The sequence below is a fragment of the Cydia pomonella genome, chromosome 3, assembly GCF_033807575.1.
Source record: "Cydia pomonella isolate Wapato2018A chromosome 3, ilCydPomo1, whole genome shotgun sequence".
Classification (NCBI taxonomy): Eukaryota; Metazoa; Arthropoda; class Insecta; order Lepidoptera; family Tortricidae; genus Cydia; species Cydia pomonella.
The window spans coordinates 16973427-17000646 of record NC_084705.1 but is presented as its reverse complement, the minus strand read 5'-3'; the positions used below and the strand labels follow the sequence as shown (position 1 = coordinate 17000646).

The window sequence follows — 27220 nt, the reverse complement described above, 5'->3', positions numbered from 1 at the left end:
AATAAAGAAATGAGCGATAAGGAAACATAGTAGTAAATATACCTATTAAACAACAGATGTTTGTGTGATGGGTACTAGGGGCATGCAGTAGCGACGACGGTGGCGTATATTTAACAAAACAGACGGAGTTAGGTAATTTAGGTATTGAGACCATTAATATTTGTATAATTTGAGGCTTATTTTGCGGTTTCTGACTTTTTGAGGTACATAAAATAGTACTTAGTTTATTTCCATAAGATACGTAATTTTCTATAAATTTGAACAGGTTATAAATATGATATGAATTAATTACATGATTTTGATAAGCACGAAGAGCAGCAAAAATAAACAACGCTAAGACTAATTGCACTAAAATTAAAGCACTTAAAATAATATTATATAATAGAAGTCACTTAATTTTTTTAATGTCGTTCGCATCTTTTACGTTGATAATAGGAGATTTGTCAGATTTTCTTGCGAATATTTTACAGTTGCGTACCCACACATACTTATAGCTTGCTGCATCTGCCGCGTCCTTTGTTTCCTTGCGTAGTTGCTTGTAGAATGGAATCAGATGTTCGTTTACATATATTTTGACTGGTTCACCTGGCATGCCAATATCCGTAGTGGTAATACCTTTGCGCCTTCGTATACCGGATAAAATGCTGTCCTTGATAAGTTGCGAGTTCAATTGAACGACGATGTTACGTGGCCTGCCAGCTACCTCCACCCGTGGTTGTACGCGGTTCACATGCAGAATATTTGCTGTGGTTATCTCCACACCAGCTGTATTAGCGATCTTTGAGACAGTGATAGAAAGGTTTTCAGCTTTGTTTTCCGGGATCCCCGAGATTTCTAGGTTATGTAGGCGGTCGCGTTGCTGTAGTGAGTGATGTTCTAATTGCAGGTTATTATAAGATTGTTTTAACGTGGAGACATCCTGTTCTAACGATTCGATCCTCTTAACACTGAGTTCCATTGTGGCGACACGTGTACACAGATCATCCTGCCGGCCGGACTGAAAGCTGAGAGAATCCTTGACCTCCGCAATATCGACCTTGAATTGGTTGTGTTCGATAACCAGGTTTTCAGTCGTCGCCCGCATGCTAGAGAGCTGGTCCTTGATATCAGATACATCCGACTTCATACCCGTGATATCTGACTTTTGGGATTTGCAAATATCCATCAGGTCTTTCATATCCTTGCGAAATTCCAAGATGTCATTTTTGAGGTCACTTTCAAAGTCTGGCTGTTTGCGTTTTCGAATTGTGATTTGAGAATCGCTGTGGTGGGTATCCTTTAATTTGTTTAAATCTGGCTGCGAGCCTGTGATACGTGCCAGATTACCTGCACTGGGTTTATCCGTGTTGAGATTGGGATTATCGACCATGTTCACGGGCACGAAATTCGCTAATTGCTTGAAGTCAAAGTGGTTCGAGGTGATTAACGCTGCCACAGTAGATAAGATGCACGCACAATAAAGACGTAAGTGTATCACTGGTGATTTATAGAATGTTCTTTACACTCATAGATATACGATCTATTTACCGGCGGAACAGAAATAATAAAATTTATTTATTTCACGAGCGATTTGTGGAAGTATGCGACGCGTCTGTTGTGAGAGACGGCCGCGCGCGGAGTTCACTCAAGTTACTGATAACTTTATTGTTACTAACTGATAACTTTGTTTTCCGCTTACTGCTCCTAGACTAGCTACTTTAGATTAAAATATATTATTATTAAGGTAGGGCACTCAAAGTCTATTAACACATTGCTTATTATTACATTATTTTTTTGTATAAGACTGTTTGTTGCCTAAATAAATAAATAAATAAGGCAAAAGACGGGTTTGATATAAGCGCCATCTAACGGTACTCGCGTGAATCAATAACAGCGAAAAACTACCAAACAACTAAGCGAACTGTTCAAGCACAAACTAGATGTAGCGATACGCTACGCACAAACTAGATGTAGTACTATAAAAAAAGTTGAGGTGGCGCTGTAATCAGATTAAAAAGGCGTTCTACCAAAACGCCTAAGCTACCAATGTTGCCAGTTCCTCGAGCACAAAAAAAAACAAGATTTTATGTGCATATTATATTACTTTTATTTTATATTATTTCCCCCAGTCAGCTAAACGATTTCCTAAAATTCTTATTGTAAAATATGAGTACTTGAATAAGCTTGATGCTATTAAGAAAATATATATGGCCATTGATAATGTGATAGACGTTTAGTAAAAAAAATAATAAAAGAAAAATAAACATTAAAAGCGCGCGAACTGTAGGAAAGTATTTTGTAATAATTTAAGAAATTGTTAAATATAGAAAAATATTAGTTGAAGATTTAGGTTTAATCAGTGTTTAAGTATTCTGTTATATCGCAAATCAAAACAAAACAAATCTCCGCGAGAAGTTGGCCGTGTGACAGCAACACCAACACTATTCAGTGAGCAATACGTACGTATTTATACACATGTAGGTCAATGAAAAAAATGGCTTAGCAGCTCGTATGTGCCGTGGCAAGAAATATTTTTAATTTAAATGGCCTTCAGTGATTTATGTCACATAAGTAATGCGTATAAAGCCGTCGAAAATGAAACAGATCAGGTAAGTGATGGTGTGTTCAATAAGTGACCTATTGGTGGGTGTTTTACATGTCCAAATTCAGCTGTCAATCTGACCCAAAATCCGGGAAAAATGTAATGGTCTTGTTTCAAAATTAAATATCTATGTTTTGGTCATAAAAGCAAATAATAGTAAGGGTTTACAAGTGTAAAGATCTTGGGGTAGTGATTGTTGGCCCCGAAACACGTCGCGATTTTAGTCTTGAGGTGAAAGATGACAAGTAAAGAATGCACACAATATTTTTAGAATTATGTAGTTTGTACGTTAGAGGACAAAATTACAGGGCACTGCCAATAATCCAACAGATATTACTGGATCTTACTCAACAAGTTTGTTTATACTTGTTTAAGATTTCTATCAGATTCTTATAAGAGCTTATTTCATAATACCTACTTTTCGTGTGTAGTAGTTGCTACTTTGGGCAATTTTTCCTCGATCTTTCTTACAAACAGATCACATAATTACTGTAGAATGTATTCTAACTAACTAATAATAACTTTATTTTACCTACATTAATATTCTCAATTTTCCTGTTGTGATAGTGATCTGTAATCACCAATCTGTTTGTCTGCATTTATTTTTCTGTAAGTAGATACAATAAAAATTAAATACCCACTTTTTTTTAATTAACCAATTCTATACCAGACCATCTGATTCATAGTATGCCAAGAGGTATTATATAAGTATGTTAATAATTTATTAAATTAGCACATTTAACAAAAATAATGAAGAGAAATGTGTTATGGTTTCTGTATAACATTTTACGTTTTTGTAATACATATTTTTGTATCTATATAATATATGATAGTAAAATTTTGCATATTTATTTATGTGCTGCTTCCTTAGTATCTACATTAATAAAACAATATAATAAATAATCTCAACTGGAGTAAAAATTACTAATAATGTGATTGCACTACAGCAAGAAATTGCTATTATTGCTATTAGGTAAACACCGATACACATTAGGTTTACTGAAAAACACTAATTTTTAGGGTATAGCTAGACAGTTGAAATTTTCACAGATGATGTATTTCTGTTGCTGCTATAACAACAAATACTAAAAAGTACGTATCCCTCGGTGGGCGAGTCCAACTCGCACCTGTCCGGTTTTTTCAAGCTTCATTAAAACAAACGAAGCATTTCTTTAGTCTTGTGAAATTTTGGATAAATTAAATTCAACCCAATTTAAAAAAAAAAAAAATTTGGATTCAAACTTCCTGAGTTATAATTTAGTATGTTGGGTGGCACGAGGTTAAAGGACACTACTGTAATTAGTACTATCTATCTGAGGCCTTCACTTAAGGGGTTTCTGCTTATTAGATTAAGATTAAAAATACAAACTAACATCTAATATAACATATATCAAACATGAATCTATGTAACAAATAGTAGCAAATAAAATATTTTTATTTTATTTTATCTATCTATAAGCCCTTTTATTCTGAATTAGAGTGTATATATCTTAATTCATTATACTTCTTGGCAAAGCTATAACTCTGATCTTTCTATTGTAATCTATCATTTGGCACTTTCCTCCAGTTTCAGCCTGCTCTTAATTTGAGTGCATACTCCACCCGGTTAGGAATTCCAAGTAAAAATAGTTAATTCTTGTTGTTGTTGGTCCTAGGGCACCCTGGAGATGCATAGGGCTTCCACAAGATCCTTCCATGCCTTTCTATCTTGAGTAATCATTTTGGCCTCCAGGTGTTAGTCAGGTGTCAATTAATTCTTAACTACAATCAATAATTTTTTGTGTATTACTTTACAGTCGGAACGCATTATGGAAGAAAACTCAATGGTCCGAGATCTCATCACAAAGATCCTTGATGAGACCGGACCCTCGGAAGGGAGCAGGTATATAATCAGATTTTTCATTTCCATTTCTCATATGTTATTTCCTCGTTTTATAAGGGTACTTAGTGAGCTGGTACCAGACATGTTATGACCCAGGAAGAGAGTATGTATGAGCCCTCAATCAAGTATTTAGTTTTTTTTTATAACCATATTCCAATATAGAACAAGTTAAACATTTGTCAATAAATAATAATAATTTATAATAGGTTTTCCTGAGGGTCTACAGTATGGGGTTCTTCAAAAAAGGAATGTACAGGTTTTTAAAGGGTCGGCAACGCGCATGTAACACCTCTGGAGTTGCAGGCTACGGTGACTGTTTACCATCAAGCGCGCCGTATGCTTGTTTGCCACCGACGTGGTATAAAAAAATATATTATTTTAACAACAAAAATGTATAATTAGTTTAATATCGCTCAAATGATGTAAAAAATGATTGGAGACTAATGAGACTAACACTCTACTAAGAGCTTTTGTACATGTAATTTATGTAAAGGTGTAGGTGTTGACCGTAAGTATAGCTTATTAAAATACACACACACACACACACAGTTTTTGTATGGAAAGTTTCATCCCCAGGAATCTGTTGGTCAAACATTATTTCATGAAGTATATCTCAATATTCCTTACCTATCAAGTAACATGCAGCTGTATTTGTTCATGAGTGAAACATAGTTGTAGACTGTCTGATAAAATAGAGTATTAGTGATATTGATATTGTAGGTCATCACTAAACCTGGGATAATTCGGGCCACTTATACTAAAGTGACGTATCAGAATATTTTATCACCAATTAAACATATCGACGTTACTGTAAACATCAAAATGTTCAATAAAATTAATATTTTTATACAAAATCGCTTTGTATACTGCTTCTTAAATCCTAAAAACGTTTTTGGGAAAAAAATATTATATTTTTGCCAGGTTATTATTTCCATATTGGCACTAAGTGTTTTATTCTAATCATTTTATATCGTTATTTATTATTTCTTAGACATTATCTTCATTTATTGCTAGAAGTAAGTACATAAAAAGTGAAATTTGGCCTTAGGTCATAAAAATACCATTATGTAAATAAATCATTTCGAAACAAACCTTATTTATTTTGTAAAATATGCCTGAAAGGAGTTCTTTATCAAAACTATTTCGAGAATTTTACAATGAGCACATGTATTATTATATATCTACATCTTTTTTATCGATATGAAATCCCTAGAATGTGCCCTGAGTTATCACAGGTTTGGTCATCACATACATTTTTAAAAAACTTTTTTAAAATGGGAAAGTTATATTAGCATAAGTACTTAGATTTTCATTTCTAGATGTTTTTTTACTCAAGATAAAACAAGGTCAACTGTAGTTATGACTTGACGTAAATTAATATAATAATCATGATGAAAGTTATGATAATAGTATCAGGCAAAATACAATAATATTTGCTTGTAAACATCTATTCTGAATGTTTTATTTTGTTACATTACAGCTCTATACAACCACAGGAAAAAACGTTAAGTACGGCTACTAGCACACAATATCCTAAAAACAATCCTACAACATCTTTTATACCACCTTCATTTAATTTCCAAGATCCATTCAATTTCGCTCAAAATGCCCAGACTGAACAACATGGCTTCAACTTCAACACACAAAATGGGTTTGGAAATGGTTATGTTAACTACCCTGAAGAACACCTTCTCATGGACCCTGTGGGGGAGTCAGAGGTGTCACAAGAACAGCTGAATTTACTAAGGTTAGCAGCTCAAGAAATTGGCGGTGCACAGTTTGCCAGTCCTAACAAATATGATGATAAATACTATAATTTCTTTGAACCGAACCAAAGGAATTCCCTACCAGAAACAAATATGTACAGTAACAACTTTAGACCAAACAGTCTGAATTTAGATAATAATTTCACAAACATGGACTACGCTCAAAGGTACCCTAATAAATTTGATAATTATGCCAAAGAGCAGAATCAAGAGCCAGCAGACCTACTAGCTTATTTGAATCAGCTAAACATAAATGTTACATTAGACCGCTCACCAGACATACCAATGGACTTTAAAGGACAAATGGAAAATGGTCACTTCCATAACGAGGAATTAAATAAAATGCAAGATGAAAGAAATAAGATGTTGTTCAATAGAAACTTCCAGCAACCACCGAAATTTAATGGTGAAAACAATTTCTACTTAAATGAAATGATGAAGCAGATGGGAGACCGCCCACCTCAGACCTTTGATTTTCAGAACACACCACCAAATTATAAGCCTAATGGGTTTAATCAAAACGATTTTATGCAGAGGCAGAACCAGATGATGCCTAGAGAGAATTTTCAGGGCAATATGGATCAGAGGGGAAACTTTGAAGGCCAGAACAATGCACAGCAGGCCATGATGAGGCAGCAGGAGCTGGCCCGGCAGATGAACATACTTATGAGGAACCGGCCGCCTCCTAACCAATTAAATGTAGACGTATCTTTCTTGCACGAAAACACACCTTTCAATCTTGGTAAGTATTCTATTTTTCTTTTGTATTGTAACTTCAATTTGGACTGAATTGAAATGACGATGCAGTGGTTTAACGAAACCACTGATGATTTCTGTAGTAAAAGTTAGTGTGTTAGTCTTTTATTGTGCTGTGATTCCAAAGACTATTTTATTATATTCTTTCTTATTATGTTACTCCTGGTCTCAAAGATGACGTAGCCAGTAAGTTGGCCTCAGGATTTCTGTTACGAAACAACATAAGTCTCTTTGAAGTTAGGTTGGCTAGATAAGGACAATTTCATTGAATCTGTGAAATAGTGATTTTCTTTTGAAGAAAATAGGTTTATTAAACAGTTCCATGACAAAGTTATACAACGTTTATTGCAATGTTTTCAGGTTTAGGAGCTTTGCTGGGGCCTAGTCCTCCTGTACCACCGCCAGTGTTGCCATCACCAATGATGGATTTACCTCTTCTAGCGCCATTTTACGCTATGAGGAACATCAGGTTAGTCTAGGACTATTTTTAACACAACCTGACTATTAACTAGACAGTTTATTCAGTGACACATTCATACATCTGAACACGGGAGGTAAAAATAAATAAAAAAACATGTAGACTCGTGACTTCAGCATTTACGACTAGGGCAGTCGCACATAATTTTCTTTCTCTTCAAACCCCACATAGGCCACTTACCGCAACAATGAAATGTTAATATTCTAGCGCAAATATCACCATCCATCCCTGTTACTCGTATTTTCAGAGGTGCAGCGACATCGTCGGGCATCCTGCACGCGCGCCTCGACGCGTGCTACGAGCAGTGGCGGCAGCTGGAGCGCGAGCGCAAGCGCACCGAGGCGCGGCTGGCGCTGGCCTACCCCGGCCGTGCCGTCTCCTCCTCCAACTCCATCCCCGTGCCGCGCCTGCCGCCCTGCCCCACCAGGGTCGACCGGCTCACGGTGGACATGCTGAGGGAGCACACCAAGGTACGCAAGCGCACCGAGGCGCGGCTGGCGCTGGCCTACCCCGGCCGTGCCGTCTCCTCCTCCAACTCCATCCCCGTGCCGCGCCTGCCGCCCTGCCCCACCAGGGTCGACCGGCTCACGGTGGACATGCTGAGGGAGCACACCAAGGTACGCAAGCGCACCGAGGCGCGGCTGGCGCTGGCCTACCCCGGCCGTGCCGTCTCCTCCTCCAACTCCATCCCCGTGCCGCGCCTGCCGCCCTGCCCCACCAGGGTCGACCGGCTCACGGTGGAGACATGCTGAGGGAGCACACCAAGGTACGCAAGCGCACCGAGGCGCGGCTGGCGCTGGCCTACCCCGGCCGTGCCGTCTCCTCCTCCAACTCCATCCCCGTGCCGCGCCTGCCGCCCTGCCCCACCAGGGTCGACCGGCTCACGGTGGAGACATGCTAAGGGAGCACACCAAGGTACGCAAGCGCACCGAGGCGCGGCTGGCGCTGGCCTACCCCGGCCGTGCCGTCTCCTCCTCCAACTCCATCCCCGTGCCGCGCCTGCCGCCCTGCCCCACCAGGGTCGACCGGCTCACGGTGGACATGCTGAGGGAGCACACCAAGGTACGCAAGCGCACCGAGGCGCGGCTGGCGCTGGCCTACCCCGGCCGTGCCGTCTCCTCCTCCAACTCCATCCCCGTGCCGCGCCTGCCGCCCTGCCCCACCAGGGTCGACCGGCTCACGGTGGACATGCTGAGGGAGCACACCAAGGTACGCAAGCGCACCGAGGCGCGGCTGGCGCTGGCCTACCCCGGCCGTGCCGTCTCCTCCTCCAACTCCATCCCCGTGCCGCGCCTGCCGCCCTGCCCCACCAGGGTCGACCGGCTCACGGTGGACATGCTGAGGGAGCACACCAAGGTACGCAAGCGCACCGAGGCGCGGCTGGCGCTGGCCTACCCCGGCCGTGCCGTCTCCTCCTCCAACTCCATCCCCGTGCCGCGCCTGCCGCCCTGCCCCACCAGGGTCGACCGGCTCACGGTGGAGACATGCTGAGGGAGCACACCAAGGTACGCAAGCGCACCGAGGCGCGGCTGGCGCTGGCCTACCCCGGCCGTGCCGTCTCCTCCTCCAACTCCATCCCCGTGCCGCGCCTGCCGCCCTGCCCCACCAGGGTCGACCGGCTCACGGTGGAGACATGCTAAGGGAGCACACCAAGGTACGCAAGCGCACCGAGGCGCGGCTGGCGCTGGCCTACCCCGGCCGTGCCGTCTCCTCCTCCAACTCCATCCCCGTGCCGCGCCTGCCGCCCTGCCCCACCAGGGTCGACCGGCTCACGGTGGACATGCTGAGGGAGCACACCAAGGTACGCAAGCGCACCGAGGCGCGGCTGGCGCTGGCCTACCCCGGCCGTGCCGTCTCCTCCTCCAACTCCATCCCCGTGCCGCGCCTGCCGCCCTGCCCCACCAGGGTCGACCGGCTCACGGTGGGGACATGCTGAGGGAGCACACCAAGGTACAACTCCATCCCCGTGCCGCGCCTGCCGCCCTGCCCCACCAGGGTCGACCGGCTCACGGTGGACATGCTGAGGGAGCACACCAAGGTACAACTCCATCCCCGTGCCGCGCCTGTCGCCCTGCCCCACCAGGGTCGACCGGCTCACGGTGGACATGCTGAGGGAGCACACCAAGGTACAACTCCATCCCCGTGCCGCGCCTGTCGCCCTGCCCCACCAGGGTCGACCGGCTCACGGTGGACATGCTGAGGGAGCACACCAAGGTACAACTCCATCCCCGTGCCGCAGACTGTCTGTTCGTAGACGCTTTCCAAGGTGGAAAATACGTGCTATCGGCTAGGCTCCGTAGCGCGTAGCTCGCTCTGGCCTTGAATATTGAGTATCTAATTTGACTGTAATGACTGTGATTGGTACCTATAGTGAAAATTTATAATCCGTGATTTGGCCCTGATATCTTAAATAATGGTTACGAAAAAATTTTCAGGTGCTAACCCTAATGGGTAAGATGGAGACGCTGCGGGCGAGCGTGTGCGTAGCGCAGAACAAGAAGGCCAAGGAGGACGCCAAGATCACGGTGCTGAAGCGCGGCCAGGACCAGCCCGAGCCCAAGCACGTGGATCCCGACTCCTTCCAACCCGCCTCGTGGAAGGATGACGTCAAGAATCTCTCAGAAATGTCAGTACCCACCTCACCCTGTATAATTCAGATTTATTCTGGATGACCTTAGCCATTGGAGAAACCCTGAAATCCCACGTAAGGTTCCTTCTCAGGAATGCTCTGACTTTAATATTTTTTTAATTAGAACAAAAGATAAAAAAATAAAAATTTCGAACAAAAGTTATTTGCAATAATCGACAAGAAAAAGAAACACACTGTGTTAATCTTTGGCAGTGTTTTTGACAATTTGTTCGAAATATTTGATAATGATGACATTTTTCAAAAGTCAGAAGTGAGGTCAGAAGCTTTATTAGTGTAATAAATAAAAAAGATAATCAAATAGGTCGAAGAAGGTTCCATACTATTCTTTTAGAATATTACCTTAGGAGCTACTAAGACTACTAAAAACTTCTGGTCATACATTAAAACTATTCGCGGTGGTTGTAATTAAACCCAAATGCTAACCCACAATAACAGAAAGTATTGTGACGGTCTCAGTATATGCGAAGCATATAATAATTTTTTTAACTCCGTATTTATTGCAGGCTCAGTTCCCGATGACCATACAGTCGAATCTGATTTTGTAGACCACGGAAATACTTCGATTTCTACGTTACATATATCTTTAACTACCTTCGAAAGGTCATTATGCAAACTGGTTACCGATAAGGGTCCCGGTCCTGACGGTATACCACCGATATTCTGGAAAAACTGCGCGAAATCACTAGCATTGCCTATCACCATGCTATTTAATCGTTCTCTTATTTTAGGAATATTTCCCCTAGCATGGAAAAAGGCTAATATTGTCCCCATACACAAAAAGGGCTCCCGTACAAAAGTAGAAAATTATAGAGGCATCTCTGTGCTAAACACTGTTGGTAAAGTATTCGAAAAATTGTATATAACGCTATTTACCCATGTATCCTTGCAGGTATTTCCGACAAACAGTATGGGTTCTTGAGGAAACGTTCTACAATATCTAATTTGGCTTTAGTCTCTAATTATGTTCTTAGCAACATGGATAGAGATGGTCAGGTTGACGTGATCTACACCGATTTTGAAAAAGCTTTCGATCGGGTGGATCACGGCATCTTACTAGAAAAGTTATTGAAACTGGGGATTCGTGGGGACCTTTGAAGTTGGGTAAAATCGTACCTGTGTAACAGGTCACAGGCTGTAGTTCTTGGAGGGTGTCGTTCAAACTTCTGTGAAGTTCCTAGCGGAGTTCCTCAAGGCTCACATTTGGGGCCTTTATATTACTGCGCATATTTATACGACATAACTGATTCTCTAACTAACGCTAAACACTTACTTTACGCCGATGACAAAAAGATATTTTACGTAATCAGGAATCTTGATGACTGTACCGCTCTTCAAGCTGATCTAAACCAACTACACGAATATTATACTAAAAATAAAATAACTGTTAATGTAAAAATATTTCAAAGTATCAGTTATACTCGCAAAAAACAACCTTTAAATTTTTCTTACAAATTTAATGGGATCACAATTAGCAAAGTTGAAGTGGTTCGAGACTTAGGTGTTATGTTTGACAGCAAACTGACTTTCTCCGATCATATAAATTATATTAGTAATAAGGGCTATAAAAATCTTGGATTCATATTAAGATCCTGTAAGGTATTTAAAAACATAGAAGTACTTAAGGTGGTTCGATTAGGTTACCCAAAGCTTAAACCTCACTAGATGGCGCCACAATTGCAAATTTTGAGTTTTAATTTTTTTGTGGAGTAGTCTTTGGTATTTCTATACCGTAAATTATGTTTAGCGCACTCTTTAAATAAATATTGAAATATTAAAACAAACATTGAACACTTCATTGTACAAAAACTACCCCTTAATGTCGACAGAATGTTTCTTGACTCTATTTCTAAATATCACTCACACATTCAAACAGTCGTACTGGGATCCTTGTAGTAGACAATTTGGCACAGCGTGAGTAGGCTTCAATAGCGTTGCGGTATGTACGTGGAAATACATGCAAGACGATGTGGGTTCGAGACTCATAATTTTTTTTTTTGTTATCAGTATTATCAAGTGCTATTAATAAATTATTTTATGAGAAATATGAGCGTTTTTCCATAAAAATATTAAAAATCTGTTTCTCACACATCATGATATTTTTGGGTTCTTCCAACTCAGAATCACTAGCATAATCAATCCTCGTGCTATAAAAACCCGAAAATTTGTATTGAAATTTTAGTTTTACACTGAAATTTCTTTCACACTAAAATGTGACGTAATTGTATGGATATTTTAGGATATCTTTTTTTAATGCTAGGGTGGAGAAGATTCTAAGTAGAATGAACCTAAGAAAGTCCAAATTTGTAAGTCAGATTTTCCGGTATTTTTTTCAAAAAAAAAAAACGCTGTTTTCCCTTACTGCCCAGCCTTTAAAAAAGTAGGTACTATTTTACAGCAGAATTAAAACTTTTTTTACGATACATTTAATTAAACTACAGTGAGTTACAAAATTGCATGGCCTTCTATTTATAACCATTATAAAAAGAAATGAGATATTTACCATGTTTGTTTATATTATTGATTTCCCGATATTTTGACACAACTAGAAGTTTCACACAATGCCTAGGGATAGAAAATTATTTATTTATTTTATTTATTGTCAATTTCATTCAACGGATCACATCATATCCAATTTATGTGTTTATGTATTGCATTGTTTTCTACCTAGTTGGTTATTAAATTCTGTTACTGCAATAATCTTTATCTACATAAAATATACCAACGAAAGTTTAATAAAGTATATATTATAAAATAATAAGTAAAATGAAGTACACAAAATCAGGAATCACATATGACAATATCATTCAAAATCGCCTCCTCTGGCTTTGACACAGGCCCTGAAACGACGAGGCCAGTCATCAATAGCGGCACGCACGATTGTCATGTCTAATTCCGTCACTGTCTTAACTATGGCCCGCTTGAGGGAGATAAGATTTGTGTGGGGTTTAGCACAGGCTTTCTCCTCAATAACCTGCTATATGGCATAATCCAGGGGGTTAAGGTCCGGGCTGGAGGACGGCCAGTCTTCGTGGGTAATAAAGTCAATTTTGTTCCTTCGAAACCAGGCTTGAGTTGTTTTTGCCTTATGTGCAGGAGCTGAGTCTTGTACAAAGATCCATGGCTGGTTTTGAAATAGGGTGTGGCTTAAGGGCTTCACTATTGGTTCGAGAACGGTTTCCAGTTTCCGGTTTTCACACCTCTTTCACAGAAATGAATCTGTGTTAGCCCTGAGTATGACACACCCAAAATCATGTTTGGCGGGTGCCCACATTTGTGCAACGCAATAGGGTTGTTTCCATCTACAAATCTTAGGGCATAATTGTATCCCAATAAATTCTTTTGGATTATAAGAACACGTTAAACTACTTTTAGGGGACCTGTAATGACCATAATTTTGTAAATATTGAATTTAAAATATCTTTTGGCACACGTCACGTGACCAAACTCGAAACGTCATTGAAGATTCTGATGACGTCACAACTCTCGGATTGACACTGTTGACAGTTAGGCGATTAACAACAAATGACAAATATCAGTTGACAGTTCGTATCTTCTACGTGTGTATGTAGTTATGTGTCAAACCATAAACTGTGACGTCACACAATTTTCAAAGAGCGTTTTGGGCGCGAAAGCATCTGTCAAAATATATTTTGTTAATTTAACATATTTAAAGCCGTTTTTAGTATAAAAAACTGAATTTTAAGGCAACTTTTAGTTAATATAGAAAGTAATACAAGCGTTTCAAAAAATTGGAATACGATTCTCTTTTAGGCCCCAATTCATTATAGATACGACGAGATAAGCGTTATGTGTGGTATATAATTATAGCTCACAAATCCACCACATTATGTAATTTTTTATTTTTTCGGTAGCATTTGTTTTAACGGGAATAAAGAGGTTGCAAATCGAGTAACAGAACTTCAGAACAGATATCATTTGATATTTACCAGTCGCTTTTCGGTGAAGGAAAACATCGTGAGGAAACTGGACTAATCCCAACAAGGCTTAGTTTTACCCTCAGGGTTGGAAGGTCAGATGGCAGTGGCTTTCGTAAAAACTAGTGCCTACGCCAAATCTTGGGATTAGTTGTCAAAGCGGACCCCAGGCTCCATTGAGTCGTGGCAATATGCTGGGACAACGCTAGGAAGAAAGAAAGAAATCGAGTAACAGAACTTAGTAACCAACTAGGTATAATAGTTATGATGTAAATGTCCATATCATGTTGGAGTCATATATTAGCCAACTAATTATTCAAGATCAATACACTTAGCTCCCTTAGGTATTGGCCTAAGTACAATCTCGGGCAAAATTGAGTTTTATAAAAATGAACTAGTTTCTAGGTCATATTTTCTATGAATTGGTTATTTTTGTAGACTCCAATTTCCTGGTTTTTCGCGGACCAGAATATCGATGATTTTTGTAACTTGATTTAGACGTTGCTATCATTTTCAATCCAAAAACACATAAAATCACAATTCAGAACATGCGGCAGCGTTGTTTTCTATCAAGTACGTCAGCGTTGTTTTCTATCAAGTAGGTACGTCAAGCACCAGGGCGGCTACCGGGAAAATCGAAATTCGTCAATTTCGGGCATTTTCCTCTGTCACTCTAATTACGTCTTAGTGAGAGTAAAAGAGAAAGATCCCCGCAATTTGCGAATTTAGGTTTTCGCAGTAGGCCCCCAGGTCCTGTCAAGCAGTGTTGCCAGGCGAGCGGAAGAGAATTATCGTACTTGAGTGTCAATATTATTGTACCGTTGAAAAAAATATCGTATGCCAATCAAAAAGGCAGCCCCTAAAAATGTCGAGCAAAATAAGCTTAAATTTCCAATTAATAATAAAAAAAAGACAATTTTCGTCTAAATTGCGCAAAAAATCTGTTTGTTTGTGTATTTTTGGGATAGACTCAAACGGTATACAGGAAATTGAGACATTTTAAACTTAAACTTACACCAAGGAGCCGAACACCCAAAAGATACTAATTTTAGCCTATTTCTAAGAGAAAGTGTCATATTTTGCTTCAAATTACTAGACTTTTAAGGTGGCATCATCCAAGGGCTGAAATTATAGTACTTTAGTGTACGATAATGCTCTTTGGAACATTATGTCATACCGGGTCCCAAATTATCGTACATGTACGACAATTATCGTACGCCTGGTCACACTGAGTGTCAGTGTCGACAGAGTCAGCTAAAAACGCGTCAAACATCGCAACGTCGCGCCGATGGCAGTCCGAAGCATGGAGTGGCAACGCCGCAATGTATTTGTACACGACATTTGTCACACACACATGAGTAAAATTTATAAAAATATAACGTTGATTATTGCATGATTTCTGTATGAAACAAAGTTTTTCTATTAATTTAGCGCAAATGAATATTCGAAAGTAAATAGATGCGCAACTATTTATGTAATAATATTGTGCAATTAATTAATAAATAGCGATTGTTTTTTGTATGAAAATCGAACCACCTTAAGCTACTTTACCTTGCGTACTCTCGAATATGCCTCTCCAATTTGGTCCCCGCACTATATTACATACAACCATCAACTTGAACGTACCCAGAAAAAATTCGTTAACCACCTTAACTTTCGTCTTCGTAGACCTCCTACGTCCTACGATGATGCCTGTCGCAGACACAATCTACTGCCTCTAGAAGACAGGCGTAAAATCACGGACATGTGCTTGTTATATGATATCCTTAACGGTCGTTTAGACAGTCCCGATTTGGTTTCTCAGGTAATGTTTAATGTTCCACTTCGTCGCACCCGTCATTTGCACGTGCCAAGACATGGTACCAATTACGCCAAAAATAATGTACTCACACGGATTGTTCGTATTTATAACTCCTTATTTGCTAACATAGACATCTTTAGGTTTTCAAAAGCGTCATTTAAGACACAGATTATAAATGGTATTAAAAGTAAGCAGCACGGCTCCTCCAAAACATAAATTCCTACTATAACTCTTAATATTAATATTTTTATTTGTTATTCCAAATCTCATCAATACACGTTCCTAACATATATATATGGTGAAATGTATATTTTTGCTGACGATGCCTGCGATATTATAACCGCCGACACAATTCCGTCTCTTGAGTATATTATAGCATCAGATTTTTAGACTACAAGATTGGTTTTCTGCAAATGACTTAGTTTTAAACCTACAAAAAACTCATGTGATGCACATAAGTCTAGGGGGTAGGCCCCCGCACCCACTCAATGTTAACGTGAACGGTGCCATCCTTCCTCAGGTAAATAGCACCAAGTTTCTAGGCGTGACGCTAGACGCGGCCTTGAAGTGGAACGTGCATATAGATGTCGTGTGTGGCAAATTGTCTGGTGCATGTTTCGCATTGAGCAGGTTGGCGCGTATTTTGCCTCACCAGCAGCTAATGGCTAGCTACTTCTCGCTGTTTCATTCGGTGATGTGCTATGGTCTAGAATTCTGGGGCACGGCTGCAGAATGGCAGCGTGTATTCATCTTGCAAAAACGTGCAGTACGGATTATATCATATACCCCACACGGAACACCCGCAAGGCAACTCTTCATAAACAGCAACATAATGACACTAACATCACAGTACCTATTTTACATAATTAAATTTATAAGATGTAACATTCAACTATTTCCAATTAAGACATTTAAAAGTTCACGTATTTCACTAAAACACAAAAATATGTTAGACTCAACATGTTGTCGACTTGCTAAATCCAACAAAACAGTATTCATTGCAGGACCAGGTATCTACAATAAAATACCCGACAACATTAAAAATATTGATAATGATGAGACATTTTTTGCGAACGTAAAAAATGGCTGACCACAAATGCATTTTACGACATGTCGGAATATAATAATAATTCAATTTAGTTTTAATGTAATGTTTTAATTTTGACTATGTAAATTGTATTGATTATTTATTACGTGTTATTTATTGTTTCTATATTACTCTTTTTTTTGATGATAATTATTTTAATGAATTGTGATTTAACTGACATACTTATTAATATTACACCAATGACATGTAAAATTTTCATTTTATGAATAAATGAATATGGAATATATATAACAATGTAACTTCCTTGGATTAACTTATATTATTTACTACCACCGACCGTTTGATGTTTGTATACAATGCAAGTTACACAGGAAATCCTATAATTGGCCATACTATTGTGTAAATTAGCATAAGATAAGAACGCTGTATCGCTGTTGGTTTTCTCAATAAATAAAATAAAAAACACATACAGGCTGCTCCAATGTAAAAAATGGTAATTTGTTAATTTCTTCGAAACCGCTACACCAGTTGTTATGATACTTTGTACATTGATTCTAAATGCCCTAATGCATATGTACATTTCGGCTTTGTCCAATGGCTAGGGACACACTGTATATTTCCTAAAAATGGACTGCAAGGTTTATTTTGCATGGTCACTAATCTTAACCTAAGTAAGTCTTAAGTTTTATTATTTTATTTAAGATTTTTTTTTGTACTGACCTAAATAAAATTGTGTTGTGGTCACTAATTGATTTAGTAGCTACTTTTGAGATTTTTTATTTATTATTATTATTTATTTATGACCGGGACGTCTTCAACCCCTTTAAGCGACGTTTCATCTTTTTCAACCGCTGCGGCCGCCGACACTAGTTCGAGTACGATTGGTTCTGTCGTCTCATGTATTACCTAAACTTATGCGTTTTCTGAATAAATTTCCTCTATTCTATTCTATATACGTATGAAAGTGGCTCCGTAAAAAAGTCAGAAACAACATGAGTGCCTTGACTATTATTTTCATTCAAGTCGTTTGTTTTACAGCGCACCACACAGCGAGGTGGAGAGCGCCATGTTGTCGTGGCGCAGCGCCGTCGCCGCCGTGCAGGCCGCGCGCCGTCGCGAGCTCGCGCAGCCGCGCTACATCCGCACCGACCGTGAGTACTATATGTAGTACACACTGCACACTACTCACAGCCCGCGGCCCCGTGCAGCCGCGCTACATCCGCACCGACCGTGAGTACTATGTGTAGTACACACTGCACACTACTCACAGCCCGCGGCCCCGTGCAGCCGCGCTACATCCGCACCGACCGTGAGTACTATGTGTAGTACACACTGCACACTACTCACAGCCCGCGGCCCCGTGCAGCCGCGCTACATCCGCACCGACCGTGAGTACTATATGTAGTACACACTGCACACTACTCACAGCCCGCGGCCCCGTGCAGCCGCGCTACATCCGCACCGACCGTGAGTACTATGTGTAGTACACACTGCACACTACTCACAGCCCGCGGCCCCGTGCAGCCGCGCTACATCCGCACCGACCGTGAGTACTATATGTAGTACACACTGCACACTACTCACAGCCCGCGGCCCCGTGCAGCCGCGCTACATCCGCACCGACCGTGAGTACTATGTGTAGTACACACTGCACACTACTCACAGCCCGCGGCCCCGTGCAGCCGCGCTACATCCGCACCGACCGTGAGTACTATATGTAGTACACACTGCACACTACTCACAGCCCGCGGCCCCGTGCAGCCGCGCTACATCCGCACCGACCGTGAGTACTATGTGTAGTACACACTGCACACTACTCACAGCCCGCGGCCCCGTGCAGCCGCGCTACATCCGCACCGACCGTGAGTACTATATGTAGTACACACTGCACACTACTCACAGCCCGCGGCCCCGTGCAGCCGCGCTACATCCGCACCGACCGTGAGTACTATGTGTAGTACACACTGCACACTACTCACAGCCCGCGGCCCCGTGCAGCCGCGCTACATCCGCACCGACCGTGAGTACTATATGTAGTACACACTGCACACTACTCACAGCCCGCGGCCCCGTGCAGCCGCGCTACATCCGCACCGACCGTGAGTACTATGTGTAGTACACACTGCACACTACTCACAGCCCGCGGCCCCGTGCAGCCGCGCTACATCCGCACCGACCGTGAGTACTATATGTAGTACACACTGCACACTACTCACAGCCCGCGGCCCCGTGCAGCCGCGCTACATCCGCACCGACCGTGAGTACTATATGTAGTACACACTGCACACTACTCACAGCCCGCGGCCCCGTGCAGCCGCGCTACATCCGCACCGACCGTGAGTACTATATGTAGTACACACTGCACACTACTCACAGCCCGCGGCCCCGTGCAGCCGCGCTACATCCGCACCGACCGTGAGTACTATATGTAGTACACACTGCACACTACTCACAGCCCGCGGCCCCGTGCAGCCGCGCTACATCCGCACCGACCGTGAGTACTATATGTAGTACACACTGCACACTACTCACAGCCCGCGGCCCCGTGCAGCCGCGCTACATCCGCACCGACCGTGAGTACTATATGTAGTACACACTGCACACTACTCACAGCCCGCGGCCCCGTGCAGCCGCGCTACATCCGCACCGACCGTGAGTACTATATGTAGTACACACTGCACACTACTTACAGCCCGCGGCCCCGTGCAGCCGCGCTACATCCGCACCGACCGTGAGTACTATATGTAGTACACACTGCACACTACTCACAGCCCGCGGCCCCGTGCAGCCGCGCTACATCCGCACCGACCGTGGGTACTATATGTAGTACACACTGCACACTACTCACGGCCCGCGGCCCCGTGCAGCCGCGCTACATCCGCACCGACCGTGAGTACTATATGTAGTACACACTGCACACTACTCACAGCCCGCGGCCCCGTGCAGCCGCGCTACATCCGCACCGACCGTGAGTACTATATGTAGTACACACTGCACACTACTTACAGCACGCGGCCCCGTGCAGCCGCGCTACATCCGCACCGACCGTGAGTACTATATGTAGTACACAATGCACACTACTCACAGCCCGCGGCCCCGTGCAGCCGCGCTACACCCGCACCGACCGTGAGTACTATATGTAGTACACACTGCACACTACTCACAGCCCGCGGCCCCGTGCAGCCGCGCTACATCCGCACCGACCGTGAGTACTATATGTAGTACACACTGCACACTACTCACAGTCCGCGGCCCCGTGCAGCCGCGCTACATCCGCACCGACCGTGAGTACTATATGTAGTACACACTCTACTCACAGCCCGCGGCCCCATGCAGGTCGCGTGCCAATACAATAATAATTTTTAAATGTATCTGGCCATTTTACAGTTTATCTTTTATCGTGTTATTTTGGTTTTCTGTATACATGTTACAATAAAAACGTTCATACTTCGTCGTTAATGGTTGGTATCGGTTCTATACCCAGTTGCAAGAGTTCATGTTTATTATGAACGAATTCCATTCATAATGTGACCATGTCATTTTTCCAGCTCGCTGGACAATCATACGATGTATGAAGGCTAGGTTTTCTATTAAGTCAACATTATGAAAATCAAGCCGCTAATGGTCGACTTACGAATGTATAAGTCAAATCGACGGTTTTCGATGTTGGATTTACATCAGTTCATATTCTGTGCGCGGTCGGGTCGCGTATAACGTATACTAGTTTATTTTATAAGGTAGGGTAGGCGGTATAGTAGGTTTCCGCCAAAATAATATGGTATCAATCGAGTAAACAATGTATATGTTTGCAGCCATCCTCCAACTGGCGGAGGCGGTGAAACAGCTGGGCTCGTGCGCGCGGCGCGCGCGCTGCGCCATGTGGTGCGACCTCACGCTCACCGTGGCGCTCGCGCCCGCGCCCGCCGCCGCCCTCGCCCCGCACGCCCCGCACACCCCGCTGCCCGCCGGCGCCAACACCGCCAAGGTAAGGTTCGCGCGCGCTGCGCCATGTGGTGCGACCTCACGCTCACCGTGGCGCTCGCGCCCGCGCCCGCCGCCGCCCTCGCCCCGCACGCCCCGCACACCCCGCTGCCCGCCGGCGCCAACACCGCCAAGGTAAGGTTCGCGCGCGCTGCGCCATGTGGTGCGACCTCACGCTCACCGTGGCGCTCGCGCCCGCGCCCGCCGCCGCCCTCGCCCCGCACGCCCCGCACACCCCGCTGCCCGCCGGCGCCAACACCGCCAAGGTAAGGTTCGCGCGCGCTGCGCCATGTGGTGCGACCTCACGCTCACTGTGGCGCTCGCGCCCGCGCCCGCCGCCGCCCTCGCCCCGCACACCCCGCTGCCCGCCGGCGCCAACACCGCCAAGGTAAGGTTCGCGCGCGCTGCGCCATGTGGTGCGACCTCACGCTCACCGTGGCGCTCGCGCCCGCGCGCCGCCGCCCTCGCCCCGCACGCCCCGCACGCCCCGCACACCCCGCGGCCCGCCGGCGCCAACACCGCCAAGGGAAGGTTCGCGCGCGCGGCGCCATGGGGTGCGACCTCACGCTCACTGTGGCGCTCGCGCCCGCGCCCCGCCGCCGCCCTCGCCCCGCACGCCCCGCACACTCCGCTGCCCGCCGGCGCCAACACCGCCAAGGTAAGGTTCGCGCGCGCTGCGCCATGTGGTGCGACCTCACGCTCACCGTGGCGCTCGCGCCCGCGCGCCGCCGCCCTCGCCCCGCACGCCCCGCACGCCCCGCACACCCCGCTGCCCGCCGGCGCCAACACCGCCAAGGTAAGGTTCGCGCGCGCTGCGCCATGTGGTGCGACCTCACGCTCACTGTGGCGCTCGCGCCCGCGCCCGCCGCCGCCCTCGCCCCGCACGCCCCGCACACTCCGCTGCCCGCCGGCGCCAACACCGCCAAGGTAAGGTTCGCGCGCGCTGCGCCATGTGGTGCGACCTCACGCTCACTGTGGCGCTCGCGCCCGCGCCCGCCGCCGCCCTCGCCCCGCACGCCCCGCACACTCCGCTGCCCGCCGGCGCCAACACCGCCAAGGTAAGGTTCGCGCGCGCTGCGCCATGTGGTGCGACCTCACGCTCACCGTGGCGCTCGCGCCCGCTCCCGCCGCTTGCACTACGTGTGCTATCATAATCGTTGCAGACTATCTTGATCTAACTGTATCTATCTATATACACCGTGGGCTGGTAAAACCTGACAGATTTTAACCAAGCATGCTTGAGGTCATAATAATAGAATTCATCCCCTAAGGGAATGAAAGTTTGTATGGAGATCAAACATTTTTTTGAGTGCGGGACTTGAAACATTGTGTAAACGCATATTATTTATAATGTCCCTACTCAACTTTCGAAGTTTTCTTTTAAATAATATTATAATCCTTGTTGCTCGTGCGCTTTGATTATAATAACAAAGAACATGAGAGTTGTCAGTAACAACGTAAATGTTGACCAGTTGCCACTAGTTACGTATCAACAATGTACAGAACGCATGTACTGTGATAAATCCAAAATGCTTTACCGACTACGAAAAGAATGCACTTGAAAACACAAAAACACGGTTTTAACGAATGATTTTCGTTGGTAACTTGGTATATTTACATCCAAGATCGCGGTTATCCTATTTTGAGCGTAATCAATTGAACGGAAGTTGAATTATTTTGCCCAGAGCTATAAGCGCCGAACAAAATGGAAGAAATGCTACGTTAGTCAAGCATATAGAGTGCTATAGGTAGTTATTAGCGACTCCATCGTAATTGGCCACTCTTAACAAATCACGAAGAAACAAGGCAATAGAAGTCTTATTGTAAAGAGTGGTAACTATATCAGACACCCTAATTTACTCTCTGAGTGAAGCCATCTGGCAAATCGCTTTACTTTGTATAGACATTGTGAGTCTTCTTGTTTTATTCGTCCATGATAGATTAATAGCTTTTTCCCCACATTCGCTCGTAAAGGCTCTCTTGATTGTTCAAAAACTGATGAGAAAGTTGCATTTTATCTACAAGAGTGGCAAAGTAATTTGATGCAAAAGTTGAGTTGTTTCCTTATGTTGGCTGGTAGAATTGACATTTAAATAATGGTTTTGACTGATAAAAATTTAATAACGTTGATTTGGATTTGATTTGGTTTGATGTTTTAGAGTTAGTATTTTTTTCGCGTTGGTGTGGTAAAAACTTTAGTGTTTCAGTCTGTGGCAAAATGTGTTTAACCCTCGTGACTTGAAACCCTCACAACGCTCAACATTCCAACAATAATTACAATAATTAAGAAGAATATCTAATTCTAATCTGACTCGAAATGCGGTCGGTGATTTTTAGCTCTATAAATAAATAAATATGTAATAATACATGAATATTTGAAGACAATCTTACACACATCGACCCAGCCCGAAACTAAGCAAAGCTTGTACTATGGGTACTAAGCGACAATATACATAGTATACATACTTATATAGATAAATACATACTTAAATACATAGAAAATACCCATGACTCAGGAACAAATATTCGTGCTAATCGCACAAATAAATGCCCTTACCAGGATTTGAACCCGGGACCATCGGCTTCATAGGCAGGGTTACCCACTAGGTCAGACAGGTCGTCAACTTACATTGCACTCGAGGAGGCATTTTGCGGGCACGTCAGTTAGTAACGTTTGCAAATAAATTAATAAATTTTCGAGTTATGTGTAAGATTCATGGGGTTCTTCGAGGAGCAGGTATTTAGGGATCTTAAAGTTTGGCAACACATAATTGGCTCCTCCGATGTTACTTATGTCCATGAGCGGCGATGACTGCTTCCCATCAGGCGGCTCGTTTGCTGTCTATTCCAATAAAAAAATATGTATAATGTGCCAGATGTGGGTCATAAATGTCATAATATATATTTTTCTACTCGTTGACTGTAATGGTTGAATTAAGATGCCGTATACCAAACTGTAATTGGGTACTTTTCATGTATGGGCTCCCAACTCAACTATAATATTCATTTCGAAACGGTTTAGTCAACTGTAATGAAATTGACCAATCACAGCTGGCCGCGGTCAAGAGGACGAAACAAAACGATAGCTCAAATTTATTATTTATTTTAAGTTACATAGTAGAAACAATTTGTTCATAAGTCATAAACGCACATGTGACACCCTTAATATAGCAACATCCATGGACTACGAAAACCGCTTACCATTGCTGGTTAGTCTCCATAGACTACGGTGGCCAAAATCGAGAAAAAAACTGTCTAAAAATTGAATTTAGCAAGGAGCAAGTACCAGGGCCTCATGAGTTACGAGAAGGTCGTTGACTAACCCGCCGGGCCCCGTCGGCTGGGGCGCGTACGAATATGAAGGTATCGCGGCTGCGCGCGTATCTTAATCTTAATAACCAGAGCAATAGCGTCAGATGGGCTGGTAGGTTTTCTCAGTCGTACAGGTTGGAGTGTGGGGTGAGGCAGGGGGGTATAACCTCCCCCAAGCTATTCAACCTGTACGTTAATGACCTGATCGGGGGGTTGAGCAGCGCTCCAGTAGGATGCAGAGTTGATGATGTTAGTATCAACAACATCAGCTATGCAGATGATATGGTGCTGCTCAGTCCAACAGTCAGGGCATTGAGAAAACTACTCAGCATATGTGAAGAATACGTAAGTAAATATGGCTTACTATATAACGCTAAGAAAAGCGAATATATGGTATTTAAGGCCGTCGGGGGCAAGCTACCGGAAAATGTACCTGCCATAAAACTTAATAATAATGAGCTCAAGCGCGTGTATACATTTAAGTATATTGGACACTATGTCACCGACGACCTTAAAGACCAATTAGATATAGAACGGGAGCGCAGGGCACTGGCGGTACGATGCAACATGCTAATAAGGAGGTTTGCACGGTGTAGCCAACAGGTAAAAAAACCTTTATTTAAAGCCTATTGTCAAGTTTTCTACACGTGCAGCCTCTGGACTAGTTTTACGCAGAAGACCATCAGTTCCCTGCGCGTCCAATATAATAATGGTTTCAGGATGTTGTTGGGGCTGCCCCGTTTCTGCAGCGCATCGGGCATGTTTGCACAAGCTCGCACAGATGATTACTATGCCATAATAAGAAAGAGGATTGCCTCGTTGCTCTGCAGAGTGCGGGCCAGCTCCAACCCCATCCTGGCTACGGTAGCGGGCCGATACGACTCACCTGTTATGCGACATTTTGAGGGTATCATGACCGCTACCTGGTGATTGTTTGTTATTAATTGTTGCTGTACTTTTCGCTTTTCTTTTTGTCTTTTTGTATTTGTTGTACTAACACTTAGTTTTAAACCTTAAATGTTACTAACCATTATGGACCATTGTTGTCTTTTGAAATAAATAAATTAATTAATTAACCTTTTGAACGCCACGCCTATCGTACGCGGCGCGTAATGAACCTTGTCGGTACGCATGAAGGTTGATATTGGGCTGTAGCCGCGCGCGTCATATGACGTCTGTGGCGGTCAAAAGGTTAAATAGCTGTTACTTTTGGCTTGTTTACCTGATAAGATAAGATATCATTTATTGCATAATTATAGGTGTACAGGTTATATAGACATTTTGGTAGTGTCGCTATAATTTGCCTGTCAGGCGTACAATGTAATTTTACTTAAATCTAGATGAACTATATTTACAATGTTTGTATTTGCCATATTTTTCCTTTTCAGCTATGTTTTACATAAAAAGGAAACATAAGGCAAGCGCTTATCATATTACTAAGCTGTAGAGAAATCTATATCGAAAAAGTCATTTACATTGTCAGGCATTTTCTTTTTCAGTACTTTTATTAAAGATTTTTTAAACGCCTTTACATCCTGATCTTTAATTGAGTCAGGCAATTTATTAAATAATTTAGCAGCCATTACATATAAGCTTTTATTATAATAGGCGGTTTTTACAGGAATTTTTGGGAGTATCTCATACTTATTTTGATTATTTCGGGGCAAGTTTTTTTCTATTTTTCTAAAGAGATTTAAATTTTCTTTTACAAATATGCACGCTTCCAATATAAACATAGAGGGGAGTGTTAGGATACCAAGTTTATTGAATAACGGCTTGCAACTATCAGTATGTCTTGCTCTTGCAATAGATCGAACACATTTCTTTTGTAGAATAAACACATCATTTTTATTACATGAATTTCCCCAGTGCAGTAAACCATATCTCAAGATAGACGATACTTGGCCATGATACGCACAGAGCGCAGTATTTTGGGAAGACATAGTAGAGATTTTCCGAAGAGCATAAACATATTTACTTAGGTTTTTACAAAGATTATTTGTATGCGATTTCCAGCTTCCATGACAGTCTAACGTCAGTCCAAGAAATTTGATTTCTGTTAGTTCTTGTAATGGAAGATCCTCATATGTTAGTACAATCTCTTTTGGCTTTGACTGTGGCAGGTAGAACTGCATAAATTTTGTTTTACTTAAGTTAACAATTAGTTGATTCATAGTAAACCATTTCATAACATTGTTTAATGCCAAGTTTAGTCTGTCTTGATAGGTATCACTGTCATTTCCTGTAACTAAGATAGTTGTATCATCAGCAAAGAGAACAGTACGATTGTTAGTTACTTTAGGCAAGTCGTTGATAAATAATAAAAACAATAAGGGCCCCAGTATACTACCCTGCGGTACTCCTCGTTCTACTGTTCTATTTAACGAGTTAGAGACAAGTTCTGTTTTGTTTTTTTTATCAATGCGAGTTATAACTGTGTACTGCGTCCTATGTTCTAAATAGGATTTAATGAGGTCGAAAGCGGTCCCTCGTACTCCATATTGATATATTTTGTTTAGTAACAACTTATGGGATACAAAATCAAATGCTTTCGTCATGTCCATGAAAATAGCTGTGACAGGTTTACGAGTATTTAAGCATTCTGAGATTGTGTTCATTAATTCGACGATAGCTAAAGTAGTCGATCTATTTTTCCTAAAACCGAATTGTTCTTTAGCTAATATGTTATATTTCTCGAAGAATTTACTTAACCTATTGTAAATAGATCTTTCGAATATTTTAGAAAAGATTGAAGTTAAAGCTATCGGGCGATAGTTTCCACATTGTTCTTTGTCGCCTTTTTTGTATACAGGTTTAACAACTGTGACCTTTAAATTTTCTGGATATATTCCAGTAAGTATACTTAAATTAACTAGGTACGAGAGTGGTTCTACTACTGCATTTGAACAAGTTTTAATAACTTTCGTACATATCTCATCGTGTCCGACGCTCTGTGAATTTTTCAAGCCTTTTATAATAATTGAGATTTCTTTTGGGGAAGTAGGCTGCATAAAAATAGAATTTTCAACG

The 27220-nt window shown here is 42.7% G+C and overlaps 2 protein-coding genes across 2 annotated transcripts in view; one reads left to right on the top strand and one right to left on the bottom strand.

Annotated features, from left to right (window-relative positions):
* Window positions 1–388: 388 nt before the first annotated feature.
* On the bottom strand, window positions 389–1369 carry LOC133516644 (uncharacterized). Its single transcript, XM_061849661.1, has one exon. It carries the CDS (start codon window positions 1367–1369, stop codon window positions 389–391), a length of 981 nt encoding a protein of 326 aa, XP_061705645.1.
* Window positions 1370–2444: 1075 nt separating this feature from the next.
* The window catches only part of LOC133516643 (uncharacterized), a 49396-nt gene continuing 24620 nt past the window's right edge, over window positions 2445–27220 (top strand). Inside the window, exons 1-10 of the mRNA XM_061849660.1 lie at window positions 2445–2588; window positions 4378–4463; window positions 5944–6971; window positions 7346–7454; window positions 7711–7933; window positions 9899–10089; window positions 17936–18048; window positions 20710–21013; window positions 21050–21674; window positions 21811–21936. Of these exons, the coding sequence (XP_061705644.1) occupies window positions 2523–2588; window positions 4378–4463; window positions 5944–6971; window positions 7346–7454; window positions 7711–7933; window positions 9899–10089; window positions 17936–18048; window positions 20710–21013; window positions 21050–21674; window positions 21811–21936 (2871 nt within the window). The 5' untranslated portion in view covers window positions 2445–2522. The remainder of the gene's footprint in view (window positions 2589–4377; window positions 4464–5943; window positions 6972–7345; window positions 7455–7710; window positions 7934–9898; window positions 10090–17935; window positions 18049–20709; window positions 21014–21049; window positions 21675–21810; window positions 21937–27220) is intronic.